This window comes from Gobio gobio, assembly GCF_949357685.1.
Source record: "Gobio gobio genome assembly, chromosome: 1".
Lineage (NCBI taxonomy): Eukaryota > Metazoa > Chordata > Actinopteri > Cypriniformes > Gobionidae > Gobio > Gobio gobio.
Window position 1 is genome coordinate 37,302,699 of NC_137097.1, and position 19,196 is coordinate 37,321,894.

The 19,196-nt window shown below is 38.9% G+C and overlaps 1 protein-coding gene across 1 annotated transcript in view; it reads right to left on the minus strand.

Annotated features, from left to right (window-relative positions):
* kcnt2b (potassium sodium-activated channel subfamily T member 2b) overlaps positions 1-19,196 on the minus strand; it is a gene marked incomplete at both ends in the record, with an annotated part of 163,983 nt that overhangs the window by 75,541 nt on the left and 69,246 nt on the right. The window contains 2 exons of the mRNA XM_079828018.1: positions 2,879-2,978; positions 3,263-3,342. Of these exons, the coding sequence (XP_079684144.1) occupies positions 2,879-2,978; positions 3,263-3,342 (180 nt within the window). The remainder of the gene's footprint in view (positions 1-2,878; positions 2,979-3,262; positions 3,343-19,196) is intronic.

A 19,196-nucleotide genomic window follows, 5' to 3' on the forward strand; every position in this document is an offset into this window, starting at 1 on the left:
CAGTGCGTGAGATCCGCGTCATGTTCGCCAGCGGCCGTTCGTAAAGTGACAGGAGCACTGATGATGCCTGTCATTAATGTTCATCACAAAACAACGGGAACAGAACAAATTGTAGCTTTAATGATGATTAATCTATATATCATGCATTATTTATGCAGTTAAGAAAGGTGTTTGATAACTATTACATTTCTGTATATGTCTAACAGGGAAGGCCACAGGTAAAAATAACATTTATTATAATGGGTTTATGTAAAGATTGTTTTAAGTTCACTTAAATTAAAAGTTGTTTTTTTAAAGCCTAACAAATGTTGAAATTGGTATCTTTCAGTTAAACTGTAATGTAACGTCATTAATGTTTCATAGAGACATCAGTGACACTGGCCTTCATTCATAAAAACATGACAATACAACACATATTTAAAATATGCTGTCTTTAAATTGTTTCTTCGTTAATTTGGAGAGTAACTGAAGTTATTACAATATCAAAATATTAAAAACTTGCGATTAATTACAGAAAAAAATGTGATTAATTCGTTTTTTTTTTAATCGATTCCCAGCACTAATATATATCTTAAATATATACATGTATGTGTGTGCATTTACATATACATAATAGCTATACACAGCACACACATATATTATGTAATCACAAACTTTTATTTTGGATGTGATTAATCACGATTAATCGTTTGACAGCACTAATATACTGTATATATTAGTGCTATCAAACGATTAATCGCAAATTAATCACATCCAAAATAAAAGTTTGTGATTACATAATATATGTGTGTGCGATATGTATATGTATTTAGCTTAATATGAAATATCAGATGAAATGAGCTGCAAAGTTATTTGCACCTGAATAACATATTCAAAAGTGGAGATTCTCATTCATTAAATTTGTATTGATTTTCTCAATTAAAATGGCCACATGTCTGTGTGTATTTGGCCCTCTGACCATGATCATGTTCATTTCTCATGCCAGAGCCTGGGATACTTACCAGTCGAAATGGCTTCTGTTGTGGGCAGAGGCATTCTGTCTGAGACAGCCAGGACTGCAGGGGAAGCAAACACACACAGCTAAGAGATGCAACTGCTTCTTTTTTATGCATGGACTATCCAAAGGCACTTCAGTCTTCTCCAGATCTCACTTTCCCTTCGTCCACCCACACTCTCTCTCCAACACCACATGAACTCTCCTCTGAACTGAAAATAGACCATCCTGACCATCCCTCTCCTTTCCTGTTGTTCACTTGCATCTCTTTGGCTTGAGCTTCTCGCTATGCTGGTCTTCTGCACTTTGACAGAAATGTTTTCTTTCTTTTCTTTATGTTCATTCACACTCAGAAATGCAACAGACTCTGACCTGTTTCTCTGTCTATGCCTGTCTTTCTTCATCCAGTGAGAGTTGGTTATTTCCAGTGCCCTGAGTGACAGCCTCTGCTGGTGATGCGTGAAAGTTCAACTTTATGCAAATGAGAAGTGATGTAATGCAGCGACTACCAATGAGAATGCAGACAGCCATTTGACTGATACAGCTACAGTTGAGCAGGAACACCTACTAGCAAAAGCAACAGTGCAGCTAGTCACTGACCTCAAGCGATTAAACACTAGGCCTACCTTAAGATATGTTCACACTGACAGTTAGCAATTTAGTCACTAAAGATTGTTATATTACTGTACTTGTTTTAGAAGAATGGCATAAATGTTCATAGAGTTCAGTTCTACTCTACACAAACAAACGCTGTTTGCAAACTCTCGCTGAGTCTGATGTTAGCATGTTGCTAAGCAAACACTTCATACTATAACACAAACACTTCCAACACACAAATATTGGGTGAAATTATCAATATTATATGGATCTATATAAAATTGACTTAGCGACTTAAGTGGTGTTTTGCCATCTTGAATACACATTTTCACTGAGCGTGTCGCAATGCATTCTGGAACTGTGATATACCGGTAGACACAATTAACACGGTAGAAATTTTGACTATTTTGGACTCCATCACAGTAACGCTCACTTGACACATTGTGGTTTAAAAACAAGTGATTTTAAACCTTTGAAGCAATAAGCAGCAAAAGAAAACTAATTTCGGTGGATGAACGGTTTGTGCCACCTTATTGGGCTTGAGCGGTAAAATACAAATATTTGTGTGTCAAAATGGCCAGCTTAGCATGTATCCACGTAAACAGTGATTTATATCTTAAGTGAACGTAAATGATCGATACAAATGGTTGATGTCCCTGCTCTTGATATAGAATCACTGATGAACACATTTAGCTTTAATGAGGGGGGAAAAAAACTATGTGAGGGTGGATTAGAACTCAGAACATCTCACGTGCCTATTAAAAACTCTACCACTAGGCCGCAAGCATTCCATGCAAATCTATGCATTTATCACATCACTTCTATTGGGCTATAATAGATGTAAGGATGAAACTATCACGTTAAACGTGACTTGTGTACTATTGAAATTGATTGCTGGACATTTTTTTTCTGCAATTGTTAATGTACATATCATTCTATCATTGTCAAGTTACGCCACTGTGTTTAGTGATGTTTCATTCACACATACACTGAAAACAGCATAGACCACTAAAACATCTTGCTTCATCCAAATGAAGAACGAGAAATCGATATTGTCAACCCAGCTCTGGGTTGCTGACATGTTTAATAAAACAGTTTTTCAGTTGAATATTTCCGGTTGCGGCATCACTACTACTTTTTTGCACATGAAATTTAAGCAAAATTGTGTTAATATGAGGCACCTTTAGAATATGGCTAAAACAAGATATCTTAACATGCTGAGTAACTTTGCTGTGTAGCTACTGAAACATAACAAAATATCCTCATTCCCATTCGTCTGTGTCTCACCAGTCTCTCTCCTCTCGTGGGTCGTCCAGCAGGACTCGTACGATGTAGAGCAGGCAGCTCACAACCTTCAGGAAGAAGTTGAAGAGTCGCACTCTCAAACCTGCACAGAAGAGCATGAGGTCATCACCAATCGGCTTTACACACAGCTTCACAAACAACAGACACACAAAGCCGAGTACTCACGGACAGGACACGACAGCTAGAGGACAGCACATCAAACGGCCAGAAACAAATACAAGACCAACCAATTACCCAGCACCAGCTCCACAGAGCCACTCACAGGGGTCAACAGCACTCCACGTGAAAGCAAAAAAACAAACTACCACCTCACAGGACAAGAAAAGCCACAATTAGAGCCACCCCTCGGTCTGGCCGAGAACTCACTGGATCTTTGGTTTTTGATGAAGAACAGCTTCAGACGTTCCTTGAAAGTGTTTTCATTCACATAGAACTCTACCTGCACTCTAAAAGGAATGATGATGTTTGGTTGGAGATGGAGAGGAAGGGGGGGGGGCAGGTAATGATGACATGTATGAGAGAGGAGGCAAGAAAGTTAGACTTATTGCCATTGCGGTAATAATAAAAAGCAATCAGTTGAGAGCTAGAAAGTGCTTTTGCTATATTAAACTCTAATAGCTTTAGAAGGAAATGATGTTGCCTTTTGTGCGTAAGGCGGCTGTGGTTGACCTCGCTATCCACGCTGAATTAATCCAGAGTTAAAAATGACTTCCACAGCGAGGGCGAACGCAACAGGAGGAGTCATAACTCTGGAGTTTTTCACAAACTGAGATCTGGAACTGACCGTAGAGGATATTCCAGCTCATGTTCAACCAGATGCCAATAACCACAGGCAATCATTTCGAAACAAGAATTGAAATGCGTTTACTTGCACAAATGAACACTAGATGATTTAAAAGCAGAAACGGAAAGCTCTTGTGTTTAGTAAAGCACTTAGATGGACTCCTCAGTAAAACTGTTTGTTGTTTAAGCTGTCCAAATCCGTTCAGAGCATTTACATTTACGTTTATTCGTTTAGCAGATGCTTTTATCCAAAGCGACTTACAATTGAGGAATGTAACAAGCAATTCATCTGAATTCAAATGAGAAGTGCTAGCAATACAAAGTTTCAGCCATCGTTCATACATGCTAGAATAGGAAGTGATTAAGAAATAGTGAGAGCACAGACAAAAGAATAGATCGAAAAATAGAATCGATTTTTTCTTTTCTTTTTTTTCAGCAGGATGCAGTTAAGTGCTGATGGAAGAGATGAGTTTTCAGACAATATCTCTTGAATATTGTCAGGGATTCAGCGTTCCGGATAGGGTTGGGAAATCATTCAACCAGCAAGGAAAAGTGAAGAAAATGTTTGCGAGAGTGATTTTGTGCCTCTCTGTTCTGTTGCACATTTATGCATCTGAAACACCTATATATTAATTTATATATCGACCATTCATTTTAAATCAGACCTTTACAACTTTCCAATGATTTCTAATGTTGACTAAGCTACTGTTGTATTGCTTGTTTGATATCTGGGTTAACATCAAAATTCACATTTATAACTGTAAAGATTGTTGTTAGAAAAATGTCATTCATTCAGGTTTATTTCAAATGTCATACTGTATATGGTAAAAAACAGCAAACTAAAAAAATGTGGTAAACTACATTTCCACTGACTGTCTGTTTACAATCCAAAGGGCTAAAACCCCTCAGGCTTTGAAATGAAACGGCAAGGTGTCACGTGTCTGTCTTGTCTCGTGTAGCACATGCATAGACAGTAAAATAAATGGACACAGCGACCCCATAGGCTTCGACGGGGAAAAGTGAAGTCAACTAGAAGCACTCACTTCCTGATGGCTGAGCATACTGCGCAGCCTCAGACTGAGCCTGACGATGTAGATGTGACGTGAGCAACCAGTCTGACGGTTGTAAGTCTTCTAGTAGTTGTGCAAAGTGAAATCTGAATCACGTTGTTGAAATATTTTATCCTGTTGCTTTTGGCTCTCTATGGGCTTCTCCCCATGCTTCTCCCTTGACTTTATCGGACTTTATGCTTTCACGTCCCCCCGATTGCCTCATAGACAGTAAAAGACTGCCTGCGAGCTTCTCCTCCTGTCTATACGGTAATTTCTCTACTATGCAACAGGGAGTCACGTGGTTATGACGCAATCGTTAGCCTATTTTTTACAAAAACGGCTTCTACGGGGCGATAGTGTAAGATACAAGGTAATGGAGCCTTTTATACATTGTCGTGTTTCTTTAGAACTAGACAATGGACAAATGGAGTCTTTAAACGCCTCAGATGTAAAGTTATTCGCTGTCAAAGTGACGCCAAAATGAATGGGAGTCAATGGGATGCTAACAGCAGGTGATGGCTTGGTTAGCAATGGATGCCCATATGGAAGGTACACTTTCCGGGTGCTGGATTACCCCCTTGAGCACATGTCTTATATTTTGTTAATTCTGGTCTTGTGCTTATGATGTCATGTCTTCTGTCATATGTCTGTATTGTCCTGTGTAAGCACATGTGGTGTTTTTGTCAGATCTGGCCATGTGCTTGTATTTGTCATGTTTGGTCTGATGTCATGTCTCTGGTCTATTGTCAACCCCACCCATCTTGTTATCTGATTATTGGTTCATTTGCCCCACCTGTTCTCCATCATTACTTGCCTTGTTTGTTCCCTTTATATTCTCCTTGTGTTTGCAGTCCTGTGCTGGATCGTTGTCTGATGTCGTCTGTTCCCTGTCATGCTACATGTTCCTGCTCCTTGTGTTTAGTTTATTTCAAGTTTGGTTTCCCCCCTCGTGGGTGTTTTGTTTGTTTGTTTTATATTATTATTAATAAAAAACACATCTTCATGCATTTGAGTCCTCTCTCCTTTTCACCCATACATCAACCCTGACATAAGGTCAGTCAAATAAAAATCACGGTGTCCATGCAAGAAATTCATGCATGGACACCAAGGGAAAGTGAGAGTGTTTTAGCTTGGTCATGATGTCCCAAAGAAGAAAAAAAAATGTAATTCACTTTATGTCAAAAGTATATCTTGTACTGCTAAAGCATTAAAACAAGTGTAATGGATTATCAAAAAAACGAAACAAAAAAGAGAGTCAAAAAGTAGTATGGTTGGGGACTTGAATCTGTGTGCTGGTTGTCGATTGGATGAAGGTGTCGATTGTAAGAAAGGGACGTGGTTTATGATTGGTGAAGTCCGGCATATGTCACCGGAGAGAAGATCGAAAGATTGAGTTATGACATATTTGGCCCGGTTTCACAGACAGGGCTTATATTAAGTCAGAATTAGGCCTTAGTTCAATTAGAACATTTAAGTAGCTTTTATAAAAGTACCTTAGGGTAAAAACAACAACATTACTGGTTTGAATCTTGAGACAAAACAATGGCACTGCCATATTTTAAGATATATCAGTGTCAGTTGCTTTCAGTAAAAACAGCTCAAACATGCATTTTAGTCTGGGACTAGCTTGAGCCTGTGAAACCAGGGGATAAATTAAGAAATATATGGTCAAAAAAATATTATACAAAAGGTAATATATGGATTTTAATCGACAAGCGTAGTGAGAACCCGATTGCAGCTTATTTACATGCAAACATTAACAAAATACAAAGTAAACAATGACCGGACTTGAACTTAAACTGAGTTGAAAACATGAAATTAACAATAAACTTGAACATAAACATAGCAGACTCACCCACAGCGGTTACACAAACAATACTAGACAAGAGACAATGGTAACATGAGGGCCATATACTGTATATACACAAGGACTAATGACTTAAGACACACCTGAACCATGTACCAATAAACCAATAGAGGGTATGCATTGACATCACTTTCCCGCCGGAACACGCCCCCTCAGCCTGGACTGAGTGGCATAAGAGCTGCTGCCAGACTTGAGTTAATAGGGAAAAACGTGAGTAAAACAAACGGTTATCATGCGCGCAGAACTCAGCATTGGACAAAAACTCGAGCGGTGAGTGGATTCTAACTTCAACACCTGTGATTGGCCATTACGTTCAAGAAATCAACAAACATGTCTGTGATTGGCTCCATTACTCACCGAAGTGAAATCATGTTGGAAATTGAATCATTTGACGAGTGCAAATACAGATACGCACTGGATCTTTCAGCAACTCTTTTTTTCGCCAATGCTGCCTCTCATTCTTTTTGCCACTCAGTGGGTATAACTGCAGTCACGTGCATACCCTCTATAAGAATGTGAATTCAGCGTTCCGGATAGGGTTGGGAAATCATTCAACCAGCAAGGAAAAGTGAAGAAAATGTTTGCGAGAGTGATTTTGTGCCTCTCTGTTCTGTTGCACATTTATGCATCTGAAACACCTATAGATTAATTTATATATCGACCATTCATTTTAAATCAGACCTTGACAACTTTCCAATGATTTCTAATGTTGACTAAGCTACTGTTGTATTGCTTGTTTTCATTTGACGAGCGCAAATACAGATACGCACTGGATCTTTCAGCAACTCTTTTTTTCGCCAATGCTGCCTCTCATTCTTTTTGCCACTCAGTGGGCATAACTGCAATCACTCCGGCCGACGGTGACGTCACGTGCATACCCTCTATAAGAACGTGAATTCAGCGTTCCGGATAGGGTTGGGAAATCATTCAACCAGCAAGGAAAAGTGAAGAAAATGTTTGCGAGAGTGATTTTGTGCCTCTCTGTTCTATTGCACATTTATGCATCTGAAACACCTATAGATTAATTTATATATCGACCATTCATTTTAAATCAGACCTTGACAACTTTCCAATGATTTCTAATGTTGACTAAGCTACTGTTGTATTGCTTGTTTTCATTTGACAAGCGCAAATACAGATACGCACTGGATCTTTCAGCAACTCTTTTTTTCGCCAATGCTGCCTCTCATTCTTTTTGCCACTCAGTGGGCATAACTGCAATCACTCCGGCCGACGGTGACGTCACGTGCATACCCTCTATAAGAACGTGAAACAAGAGACTAGGGAAGCACATGACATGATCACATGATGGGAAGGGAATCACATGACAAAATCAGGAACCTAGGCTGAATCCGACATCGCCCCCTATACCCTTAAATAGGGCATTATTTGAGGGCACAGCCATTTGTACTGTTGTCCGAAACCATAGTGGACGTTATCGAGTGAACTCATTCTATCCCACATTGCACCGCAACAACGAGTGTACAGCCGATGTACACACAACGGCTGTCCGAATTCGCTCACTTGTTTTCATTCACTCCTTCAAGTGAACTCTATTAGTGGACTAAAGTAGGGAATAGTGAATGAGGGTTTAGGGGTCGATTTCGGAGTCAGCCATAGACTAAGCCAAATTACAAAATAAAACACATGAAACCTAAAAGTGATCTAAAACCCATTTACATTTATAAATTTTTAGCATTTAATTTAATTAATTTGTAATAAACACTTTAAGTGGGATATTAAAAGTGTTATTTATATTATATGCTGAATTGTGTTTTTTAAAATATACACGCAAAGTGTGACATCATATTGTGACTGTTGCAGTCTGCGTAGAAAGAATTTGACCGCTCTACTCCTCTAAAGTCCACCTTCTGTGTTGTTTAAGATAGGCAGGTGTTTTGTGTTCATTTTTATTTCCTGTCGCTGTGCAGGCTCTTTTATTGTACATGAACATCTTCCCGTGCCCCTGATTTCATGCCAACTTTAAATATCAATGGGATATCCGATGGGATAAGTTGAAATATTGAATATAACTTTGCACAGATAAAGTTGGTAACCAATCACACAAGTCTCATGCTAGTCGGTGGTTTTTGGCTGCAATGTGAACCGGATGTAAAGGCTGGGACACACCAAGCCGATGTAAAAGAATTAGCAACGCCCATTTTAAACATGCTCGGGCAAAAAGTCTCCAACAAGGTCCGACTATTGTCGACGGTGTGGAACACACCTCAAAAACTGGGCCGGCTGATGCTCAACGAAGGCCAACCGTCAGCTTGGTGTGTCAGGACCTTTACGCCATTAGTCTAAGGTAACTTCCAATATTTCAGTCTTATGGTTATATAGATATAATAAATACTTATTTAAGGCTTCCAAACTTTCTTTCGGTGTATGTACAGTGAATGTGTTTCCAGTTCATTTATATACACTGAAGGCAGAGTCAATACGATCGTCTGTGGTTATTGACATCACGCCACAGTAGCTGTCCACACACATTAAGTTGTAAATAACAGTTATGCTCCTTTAAAGGTCATTCATGGGAGAATGTCACACACATTGAGTTCACTGTAATCTGGCACGTTTCCAGTCCTGTTTTAATCAGTTTTCCTGGGCTCAAACTATCCAGGGACTCATAAAGAGGCATTAGCCACTGACCAGATCGGTGTGAGCCAGACCACTCAAGTCTTTTTAAAGACTTCCTCTCAGATCTCTGGAGCCAGCCTCATTTCCACAGAGCTCTGCGTAATTGGTCGGAAACACGGAGGGACACATAATTTCCGGTGAGTCATGTCATAACAATAGGAATAAAAGACGAGAATGTGTGATCTGTCCATGCCTTGCACTCGTATGTCGGGGGAAAGAGATAATGTGAATTCACAGTCCAGGAAAGGGGTCCCGGACCCCACGTGGTGGTCGGCCCTAACGTATCCTCTCCTCACAGCGAGATCCCCGTCAGACCATGCTGTGTGTTGCTATGGCGACAGAGAGTACCTCCGGGTTTCCTAACACATCTACACACACACATACACACACACACACATCTAGTTGTAATAATCAAGTTTTGTGACCGTTGATTCATTCTGAGCACCTTGGAAATAATGGCCTGTGCACATAATCTTAGCAACTGTAAGTACAGTGATTGCGGTGAGGAAATCACATTAATATCTGTGTCCAAAAACACACTCTCTTGATGCACAACGTATCATCATTTTGGCCATTGTGAGGACTACCTTAACAATACTTTATCGCTGTGTCTGTGTGTCGGGTAAGAGAATATATAAGCTGGAGAAAAAGATTACAGGATTTAAATACTCACAAAAACACATTCATGTCAAAATCAAAAGAAAGATAAATAAATTATATTTTTTAATTAGATTACTCTATACTATTATATTATTATATAACAAATTATAGTTTAGGATCTTTTTTTTTTGCATTGTGACATTATTGTAATGACATTTATCATGTTTTTGTCAATTGCATGACCACAATGCATAAGAACAGTTTCTTTTCGTAATTTTATATTTTTTGTGATAAATTCATGTGGCCACATTGTCTGGCTATCACCAGACCAAGCTCAATCTTTTAAGACTGAACATTGGTCTGGGGAGTCTACTCTGTATTTTCTACTGCCCAAGAGGTGTGATCAACGGGCATAGTTCAAATGACTCTGTACGCAATGAGATAGTCCTTCAACCAATCAGACCAGCAATCCAACGCTTCTCTATCCGTCATTGTGTTAAACCCGCCAATAGCATGCCAGGTGGAAAAGCCGGTTTGTGATTGGTCCCGGCAAACTTGTAACAGAAGCAGGATAGAAATATGTACAGGTTTTTCCAGCCTGAGCTGCAGGGCGAAATAAAAAATTATCTACTGACGACGCGCAAATCAAATAACACAGACTCAGCCGGATCATGTTCATAATGACCAACACAATCTACAAAGAGCAGCGCAAATTAGCATCTGGTTTGCTTTTTTGGGGCTTTAAATAATGTCACAAATACCAGTAAATTGACGAGCGCAAACCTTAGTAAAACACCTTGCATGATTAATTTAATATTTATCCAACAACTGCATATGCAATAAGGTCAGCCCCGAAAAATAACCCTGTCCACTCATCTTTAGTAAATCCTGACAGTAATGGCAAAAGAGGCGCAAGCTGTTAGTAAATCTGGCCCTTAGTGCTTAATCCTATTCTGTACACCGGGGGCTGCGTTTAACTCGACTTTTAGACATTAGCCGCTTTTTCACAGTCGGGGCCGAACAACTCTAAGAATGTTAAGGAACAGTTCCAGTCAGGGCTTGACATTAACTTTTTTGCTCACCAGCCACTGTGGCTAGTGGTTTTTCCAAAGTTTCAAGTCATTCAGCATTTTCACTGTCCACAATTTTGACATCGATACCAGAGGGAAAAACTGCCATATAGATATTTTTAATATTCTCATAATTCGGCAGCAGGTATATTAGGCTGCTGTCACTTTAAGACCTGACGCAGGGATCCATTATACTGTTACACATACGTTTACTTTCTCAACTGTTTACTTAAAACAGAACTGACTGTGTTTGCGTGAATACTCGGCAAGACCGGCATTATGAGACAGAAAAAAGAAACACGTGACAAATGAAAACAAGACAAATGTGTGTGTTTGACTGTTTAAGTGCAATAAGCAGAACTCAATTTATTACTGCGAGAGGCAGCTTTATGTGCGGGCAAATTAGAAAAATGATGTGCAATATGCCCAATATTCAGCTGGTATTGTGTATCTATTCTGCGGAAAAGGATTATTGGAAGTGTTTCAGATATTTCAGTATCGATATGTATCGAAACATTTTTATTTTTGACAACACGACATTGCACTTAGTTTAATATTTCAAATGCCTTTTAAAAGACTACAAATGAAAAATGTATATATTATATATAAAATTCAACCCACCAGAGTGGTTAGTAGGAGCAACTGCGTTACACGCCACTGCTGGAATACACACACATTTGGCGGGTTGGCGGGTGTTAGTGTCAAGCCCTGGTTCCAGTTATATTTTTACTTGAGCTTGGTTCAGTCCATTTATTATTATAAAAAATAAAATAAAAAAATTAAAATCTGATCATCCTCCATAATACGGGAGCTATTTTTTATATTGTCTGTACTCTTGCGTTACCAAGACAAATGAAAAGGATATCCGTACCGACTGGGCAGGAATGAAACGGTTAAACAATTAGGACGCTTTGGCCTGACAGTAAAAAATTAGCTTTACAAACTTCCCTACCCACTTCCCCTCAGGGAAATCTCCGATGCGTTTAACTTCGTCAAGTGGATGAGGGAAATTTATTTGGGCCGACCCTCAACCCCTCGATTTTGATCGAGAGAGCGAGTCTACTTTTCAAGCAGATCCATAGACCTCAATGCAACATTTACATTTACATTTAAACAAATTGCAAGGGTTCCGCCAGTAGTGGGCACTCATGCAACGTAAGCAATGACGTACATCCGAGTGAACGAGACGGAGGGAAGTTAGCGAGAGAAGGGCATTAAAAAGTGAATTTACAGGAATGACAACTGCATTCTACAACCGAAATAACTCCTGAAAAAAAATCAGGTAGTGACAACTACATTTACAAAAATTCTACGCAGTGTGTACGGAACCAAACTGAACAACTAGTTAATGATGCATTTAAATACACATCAGAGATCTCTTCTATATGCACGGTGCAAGAAAACTGCTTTTCATACTCTTCTTTCTCATACCCCTTTGGTGTATATATTCTGACCATTCTAATTCATTGCTAATTAGCTCTTAAGAGTAATTGGACCAAAGACCAGGGAAAGCACAGCCACCATTGAACAAGACTTTTAATGAACAAGTGATCCAGTGCCTAATATAAGGTGACAGACGCTTCATTAAATATACATCAAATCATGTAGTATTTATAGGCCATTTCTCTAACAGACCATCCTTCAGGCAAAGCACATATTATAGGAACGAATGCTGTATGTTTGTCACTCTCGTTTCAGTTCTTCATTTTGTCATCTTGTCATTTGTTCGTTTCATCAAAACAGCCATTTCTCCTTCCTTAGGTTCGGCAATCCCATTATAGTAATTTGTTTATAGATTTATTTTATTAATAAAGGAATATATAAATAAAAAAGCATGGAAAACATGGTGCCACTTGGAATTGCCTTTTCTCACAAAAAACATAGAATCAATTGTGCACAGAGTACACTGTGAATATGAAATGAATAACAGCCAATTAATTCTAGCACACTGGGATTTGAAAGCTAGGCTCTCTGTTAGCAAGAATCTCCTGGTCATGTCCAGTTAACACAACCCAGATAATATAATATACATAACTATGTTTTCAGCGGTGTATAAAGACCTTACATAATGAACCGTTACACTAATGTAAACTGGTCATTGCGAATTGCAACCGTGCACCGCTCACCCCTCCCTTTCGGAGTTTGTCCGTTTAGGGCTACTGTAGAAACATGGTGGCGCAAAATGGTGTCTTCACTGTAAGGGGACCTGGAGTGTATGGAGACAGAAATGGCTATTTTTTGTAGATCATAACATACACTCTAAAAAAAGTTCTATATGGCACCAAAAATGGTTCTTGGCTCGTAATCATAGGGGAACCTTTTTTAGTGCTATATAGCACCAATTTTGGTGCTTCAGTGGTTCTTCAGCGGTGCTATATAGCATCTTAGTCAAAGAACCGGTGAAGAACCTCTGAAGAACCGCTGAAGAACCACTGAAGCACCAAAATTGGTGCTATATAGCACTAAAAAAGGTTCCCCTATATGATTACAAGCCAATAACCATTTGTGGTGCCATATAGAACCTTTTTTTTTGAGTGTATGTTTTTATTATCTATCTATCTCCATACACTGCAGGTCCCCTTACAGTGAAGACACCATTTTGCCCCACCATGTTTCTACAGTAGCCCTAAACGGACAAATTTCGAAAGGGAGGGGTGAGCGGTGCGCGATTGCAATTCGCAATGACCAGTTTACATTAGGTGGCCTTGACTACTATGTACTAACATTTTAATTAATAATTTGATTCAACGCACTTATTGTGTACATACATGTTTTTACATTGTACTTACATTTAAAAAAATACCTGCATGTAATTACATCTTTAATTAATTTCTACATTTATAATTACACAGTTGACACTTCCCTTACACCTAACCCTACCCTTAAACTTACCCATACTACCACACCTGTCCCTAACTTTACCCTTAAACTTACCCATACCACCACACCTGTCCCTAACTTTACCCTTAAACTTACCCATACCACCACACCTGTCCCTAACTTTACCCTTAAATTTACCCATACCGCCACACCTGTCCCTAACTTTAACCGTATCCCACCTCAATATCAGCAAAAGTGTTTTGCAATACAATATGAACAAAATACATTCGCAACCTCGCCGCTTGATGCCGCTAAAATTTACACAATGCACCTTTATAGGTACGGTCGGCAATTCCGGACAGGTTAGCAATGAGCTAGCTTTGAAAGCATGAAATCCCACCCTCCCTGCAGAGCATCTCCAATAGGGTGACCAGATTTCTCATGGTAGAATATGGGACGGGATGGGGATGGACAGACCTGCTGTCTGACTGTGTGTCATTCAGCACAATACCACGTTGAGTTATTTTTTTTCACAACTTACTGCGCATAAAAACTTGATAAACTCTTTGTTAATAACTTGATAAAATCCTTGTTAAATGTACACAAACTTCTTTAACATCTTTGCATCTCTTCCGCGCTCTCTAATATCCCACCTTCACTAACTGCAAGTTGATTGGCAGATACTGAAGTAATACAAAAGTGAGTCAAAAAAGTTAAACTAACTACATTTAATATAAATTTTAACTATAATACATTTTCATTTAATTGCAACTAACATGCGACTAAACATTACATTCAGTAAGTTGACACACTGTCAAAAGGAGGCAATCCTTCTTTAATGGATAATTACAGACCTATATCTAAGCTTTGGATTCTCTCGAAATTGTTGGAAAAATGAGTTATGACACGGTAGTCATAATATCTATCTGATATATTGTCTATTAAAAAATCTGGATTCCATAAAGGGTACAGTACCACTACGGCCGTTTTTAAAGTCTGATATAGTAGAGTCTTAGATGACAAGAAATATTGTGCTTGTCTCTTCATTGATTTTTCAAAAGCCCTTCGACACTGTGGATCACAATATATTATTAAAAAGGCTTTGAACAGTAAGATTATAAGAAAATGCAATTTTGTGGTTCACTGTTTATTTAAAGGGAAGAACCCAATTTGTACAGATGGAAGGTATTCAGTTAGACCCTTTGCAGGTTGTTAAGGGAGGTCCTCAAGGATCTGCGTTGGGGCTGCTATTTTTTTTGTGTGTGTATATATATATATATATATATATATATATATATATATATATATATATATATATACACACTCACCTATATTATTAGGAATTATTAGGAACACCATACTAATACTGTGTTTGACCCCCTTTCGCCTTCAGAACTGCCTTAATTCTATGTGGCATTGATTCAACAAGGTGCTGAAAGCATTCTTTAGAAATGTTGGCCCATATTGATAGGATAGCATCTTGCAGTTGATGGAGATTTGTGGGATGCACATCCAGGACACGAAGCTCCCGTTCCACCACATCCCAAAGATGCTCTATTGGGTTGAGATCTGGTGACTGTGGGGGCCATTTTAGTACAGTGAACTCATTGTCATGTTCAAGAAACCAATTTGAAATGATTCGAGCTTTGTGACATGGTGCATTATCCTGCTGGAAGTAGCCATCAGAGGATGGGTACATGGTGGTCATAAAGGGATGGACATGGTCAGAAACAATGCTCAGGTAGGCCGTGGCATTTAAATGATGCCCAATTGGCACTAAGGGGCCTAAAGTGTGCCAAGAAAACATCCCCCACACCATTACACCACCACCACCAGCCTGCACAGTGGTAACAAGGCATGATGGATCCATGTTCTCATTCTGTTTATGCCAAATTCTAACTCTACCATCTGAATGTCTCAACAGAAATCGAGACTCATCAGACCAGGCAACATTTTTCCAGTCTTCAACTGTCCAATTTTGGTGAGCTTGTGCAAATTGTAGCCTCTTTTTCCTATTTGTAGTGGAGATGAGTGGTACCCGGTGGGGTCTTCTGCTGTTGTAGCTCAAGGTTGTGCGTGTTGTGGCTTCACAAATGCTTTGCTGCATACCTCGGTTGTTACGAGTGGTTATTTCAGTCAAAGTTGCTCTTCTATCAGCTTGAATCAGTCGGCCCATTCTCCTCTGACCTCTAGCATCAACAAGGCATTTTCGCCCACAGGACTGCCGCATACTGGATGTTTTTCCCTTTTCACACCTTTGTAAACCCTAGAAATGGTTGTGCGTGAGAATCCCAGTAACTGAGCAGATTGTGAAATACTCAGACCAGCCAGTCTGGCACCAACAACCATGCCACGCTCAAAATTGCTTAAATCACCTTTCTTTCCCATTCTGACATTCAGTTTGGAGTTCAGGAGATTGTCTTGACCAGGACCACACCCCTAAATGCATTGAAGCAACTGCCATGTGATTGGTTGATTAGATAATTGCATTAATGAGAAATTGAACAGGTGTTCCTAATAATCCTTTAGGTGAGTGTGTATATATATATATCAATAACACATTATGTTTTAGTTCACATACTAACTATCTGAGACAAAAAAAATAGGATTTTATTTGCGAAATAACTCATGCTTCTCATTCAATGTGAGGAAGAAACTACAGTCTTCTATTTTTTTTTTTTACCAGTTATAGATTATGGGGATGCAGTTTATCAGCACACTTCCTTTTATCTTCTCACCTCTCTGGATGCTTTGTACCATGGTGCTCTGAAATGCATTACTGACGGTAAATTTTCAACACACCACTGTGATTTATACAAAAGGGTTGCTTGGCCATTGTTATATATATATATATGCAGAAAAATGCACTGGTATTTGCTGATATATAAAGCCATATTATCTGCCCATTCAACGGAAACTACATGGCAATTATTCAACATGTCCTCGAACCAATACGCCTATATAGGTTGTTTGTCACTTCCCAGAAATACGACCCATAGGAGCGTTTACTAAAGTTGCACCCCTATTGACAACAGGACACATTCATTTTAATTCATGAAATACGACCCGTAGGAGCGTTTACTAAAGGTGTGCCCCTATCGACAACAGGACACTTTCATTTTAATGCTTTGTTTCCTTTTATTTGCGTCATATTTCAGGTTTTGCGTAGCTCAATTGATAAAGCATTGCAAAATACAACATCTTGCAATCATGTGATCATCATGCAATGTGCTCATAAAGTGTATATGCACTATAAATCACTGGGTAGGTTTAGGGGTGTGGTGGTTGTAGTTGTTAATACAAATATATTTTTGCTAAATGGAAATATGACAAATGGTGGTAAAATGTCCACACATTGCATTTAAATGAACACGTATTTTGATTGGTAACAACAGTAATGCGTAATTTCATGAGGACAGACATAACACAACACTGTCATTATTTTTACGCCAGCTAGAGGGCCCATGACTTTAAAACGTAAATAAAGGTTGTAATAAGGTGCTTAAAAAATGACCTACAGAGTCAGGGTGTTTTTGGAGGACAGACTGCAATTATTCATAATGTTCACAATCGAATTACAATATTTGTGTGCCCTTCGTCAGAACTGAGTGTGGTAAACCTTCCTTCAAATATGCCAAATTTTCTCCAGCCTGAGATGAAGCTAAACGAATTAGTGACTTTATTTATATGTATTTATGTAACTTTGATGTATAACTGTATATGCAAACTCAGCTGCCTATTTTGCCCAGGAAACTCCTGCAAAAGAGATTTTGATATCAGTGAGTCTTTCTCGTGGTTAAATAAAGGTATATATAATTCACCAATGAATATATGTATATTAGTATACTATTTCTGTAATGAGTACTCTTTATGCTGAAGTGTCCTTCCTTTTCACAAATTTACTGACTAAGGTCTATTGGCTGTAAATGCACAAATTGTTAAGGCTGATAAAATGCATGTCAGAGGAACTAGTAGCTGATTTGTGAAAGTTTCCAAGAAAAGGATCATACCATTAAATCTGTGAAAGTTATTCAATAGTTTTATCTGAGCTAAGGCAGTAAATTGCAAGTAAAGGAGACATCCACATATTTCCTAACACCACTTTTTGGCTTTTCATCAATAGACAGGACAGTAAAAAGTGACAGGCAACTACAGGCCAGGAAAAAACCCAAACTGGACTCTTATACATCATAAGCTAATGCTCTGGGTCACAGCTGTGCCAACTGCGGTAATAGCCTGCTGTTTGAATGATACTTTGTCTATGTTGTGGTAGCATCAATTTCACATTTAGCCACAGTTATATTTCATGTAAAAGTGTCAGTCATGTCCCCTTCATGGCAAAGTAGGTCCTCTGCTAGAATAGAAAATAATATTTAATTAAAAGTTGCTTGCAATACTTCTAAGCTGGCTAAGCTGATTGAAAGGGTTGGTTCACCCAAAAATGAAAATTAGCCCATGATTTCATGATCACCCTCAAGTCATCCTAGGTGTATATGACATTCTTCTTTCAGACAAATACAATCAGAGTTATATTAAATATGCCCTGGCTCTTCAAAGCTTTATAAAGGCAGTGAATTGTTGGATCATTTTTGAAGTCCATAAAAGTGCATCTTTCCATCATATAACTGCTCCACACGGCTCTGGGGGTTAATAAAGGCCTTCTGAAGCGAAGTGGTGCGTTTATGTTAGAAAAATATTCATATTTACTTTATAGACTAAAATAACTATTTTACGGCAGTCAGCAGTACGCGAGTCAACTTGCGCTAAAAGAGTAATGCCTAACGCGATGTACAGGACACACTTTGATGCCTCTCATGGATAGTGCGGGGCAAGCCCCTCTTCTATCGACATCCTCCACCATTTATCTTTAAAAATTCTTGTTTTAGACTAATTCATGACAAGTGTTTTGTTTTGCTCTATCCTCTGCGCTTCTGCGTTCGTCAATACTCATGCATCAAGGGTTCAAGGGTCAAGGGTTACTCTTTTAGCGGAACTCGACTTGTGTACCGCTGACCGCCGGAAGCTAGTTATTTTAGTCTATAAAGTTTTAAATATGGATATTTTTCTTACACAAACTTCAACGTCCAGAGTCCAGTGACTTCTCCTGTCCACGTCCAGAGTCCAGCGGAGTCACCTGTCCTTTTTTCACGGTACATATCTGGACGCTGGTCAGAGGCTGGAGCCTGCTCTGGACTTTGCTTCAGAAGGCCTTTATTATTAAATTTCAAATACTTGCATATGAATTGAAATTGCTGCGGTATTATTTGGCCACTGCCTAAAACAACAGATCTTTGCAGCTGTGTGTGTTTTTATTGTTGGCCTGGAAGCTATGACCCAGTGAGATTATTGACATCCATATTTATTGTATAGCATTGAAACGCCCAAATGTTGCTGTAGTTAGCAGTTTGTCCCCCATCACAAGTTCATGAGTGACTTGTGTGTTCTGTACACATGGAATGATAATTTAA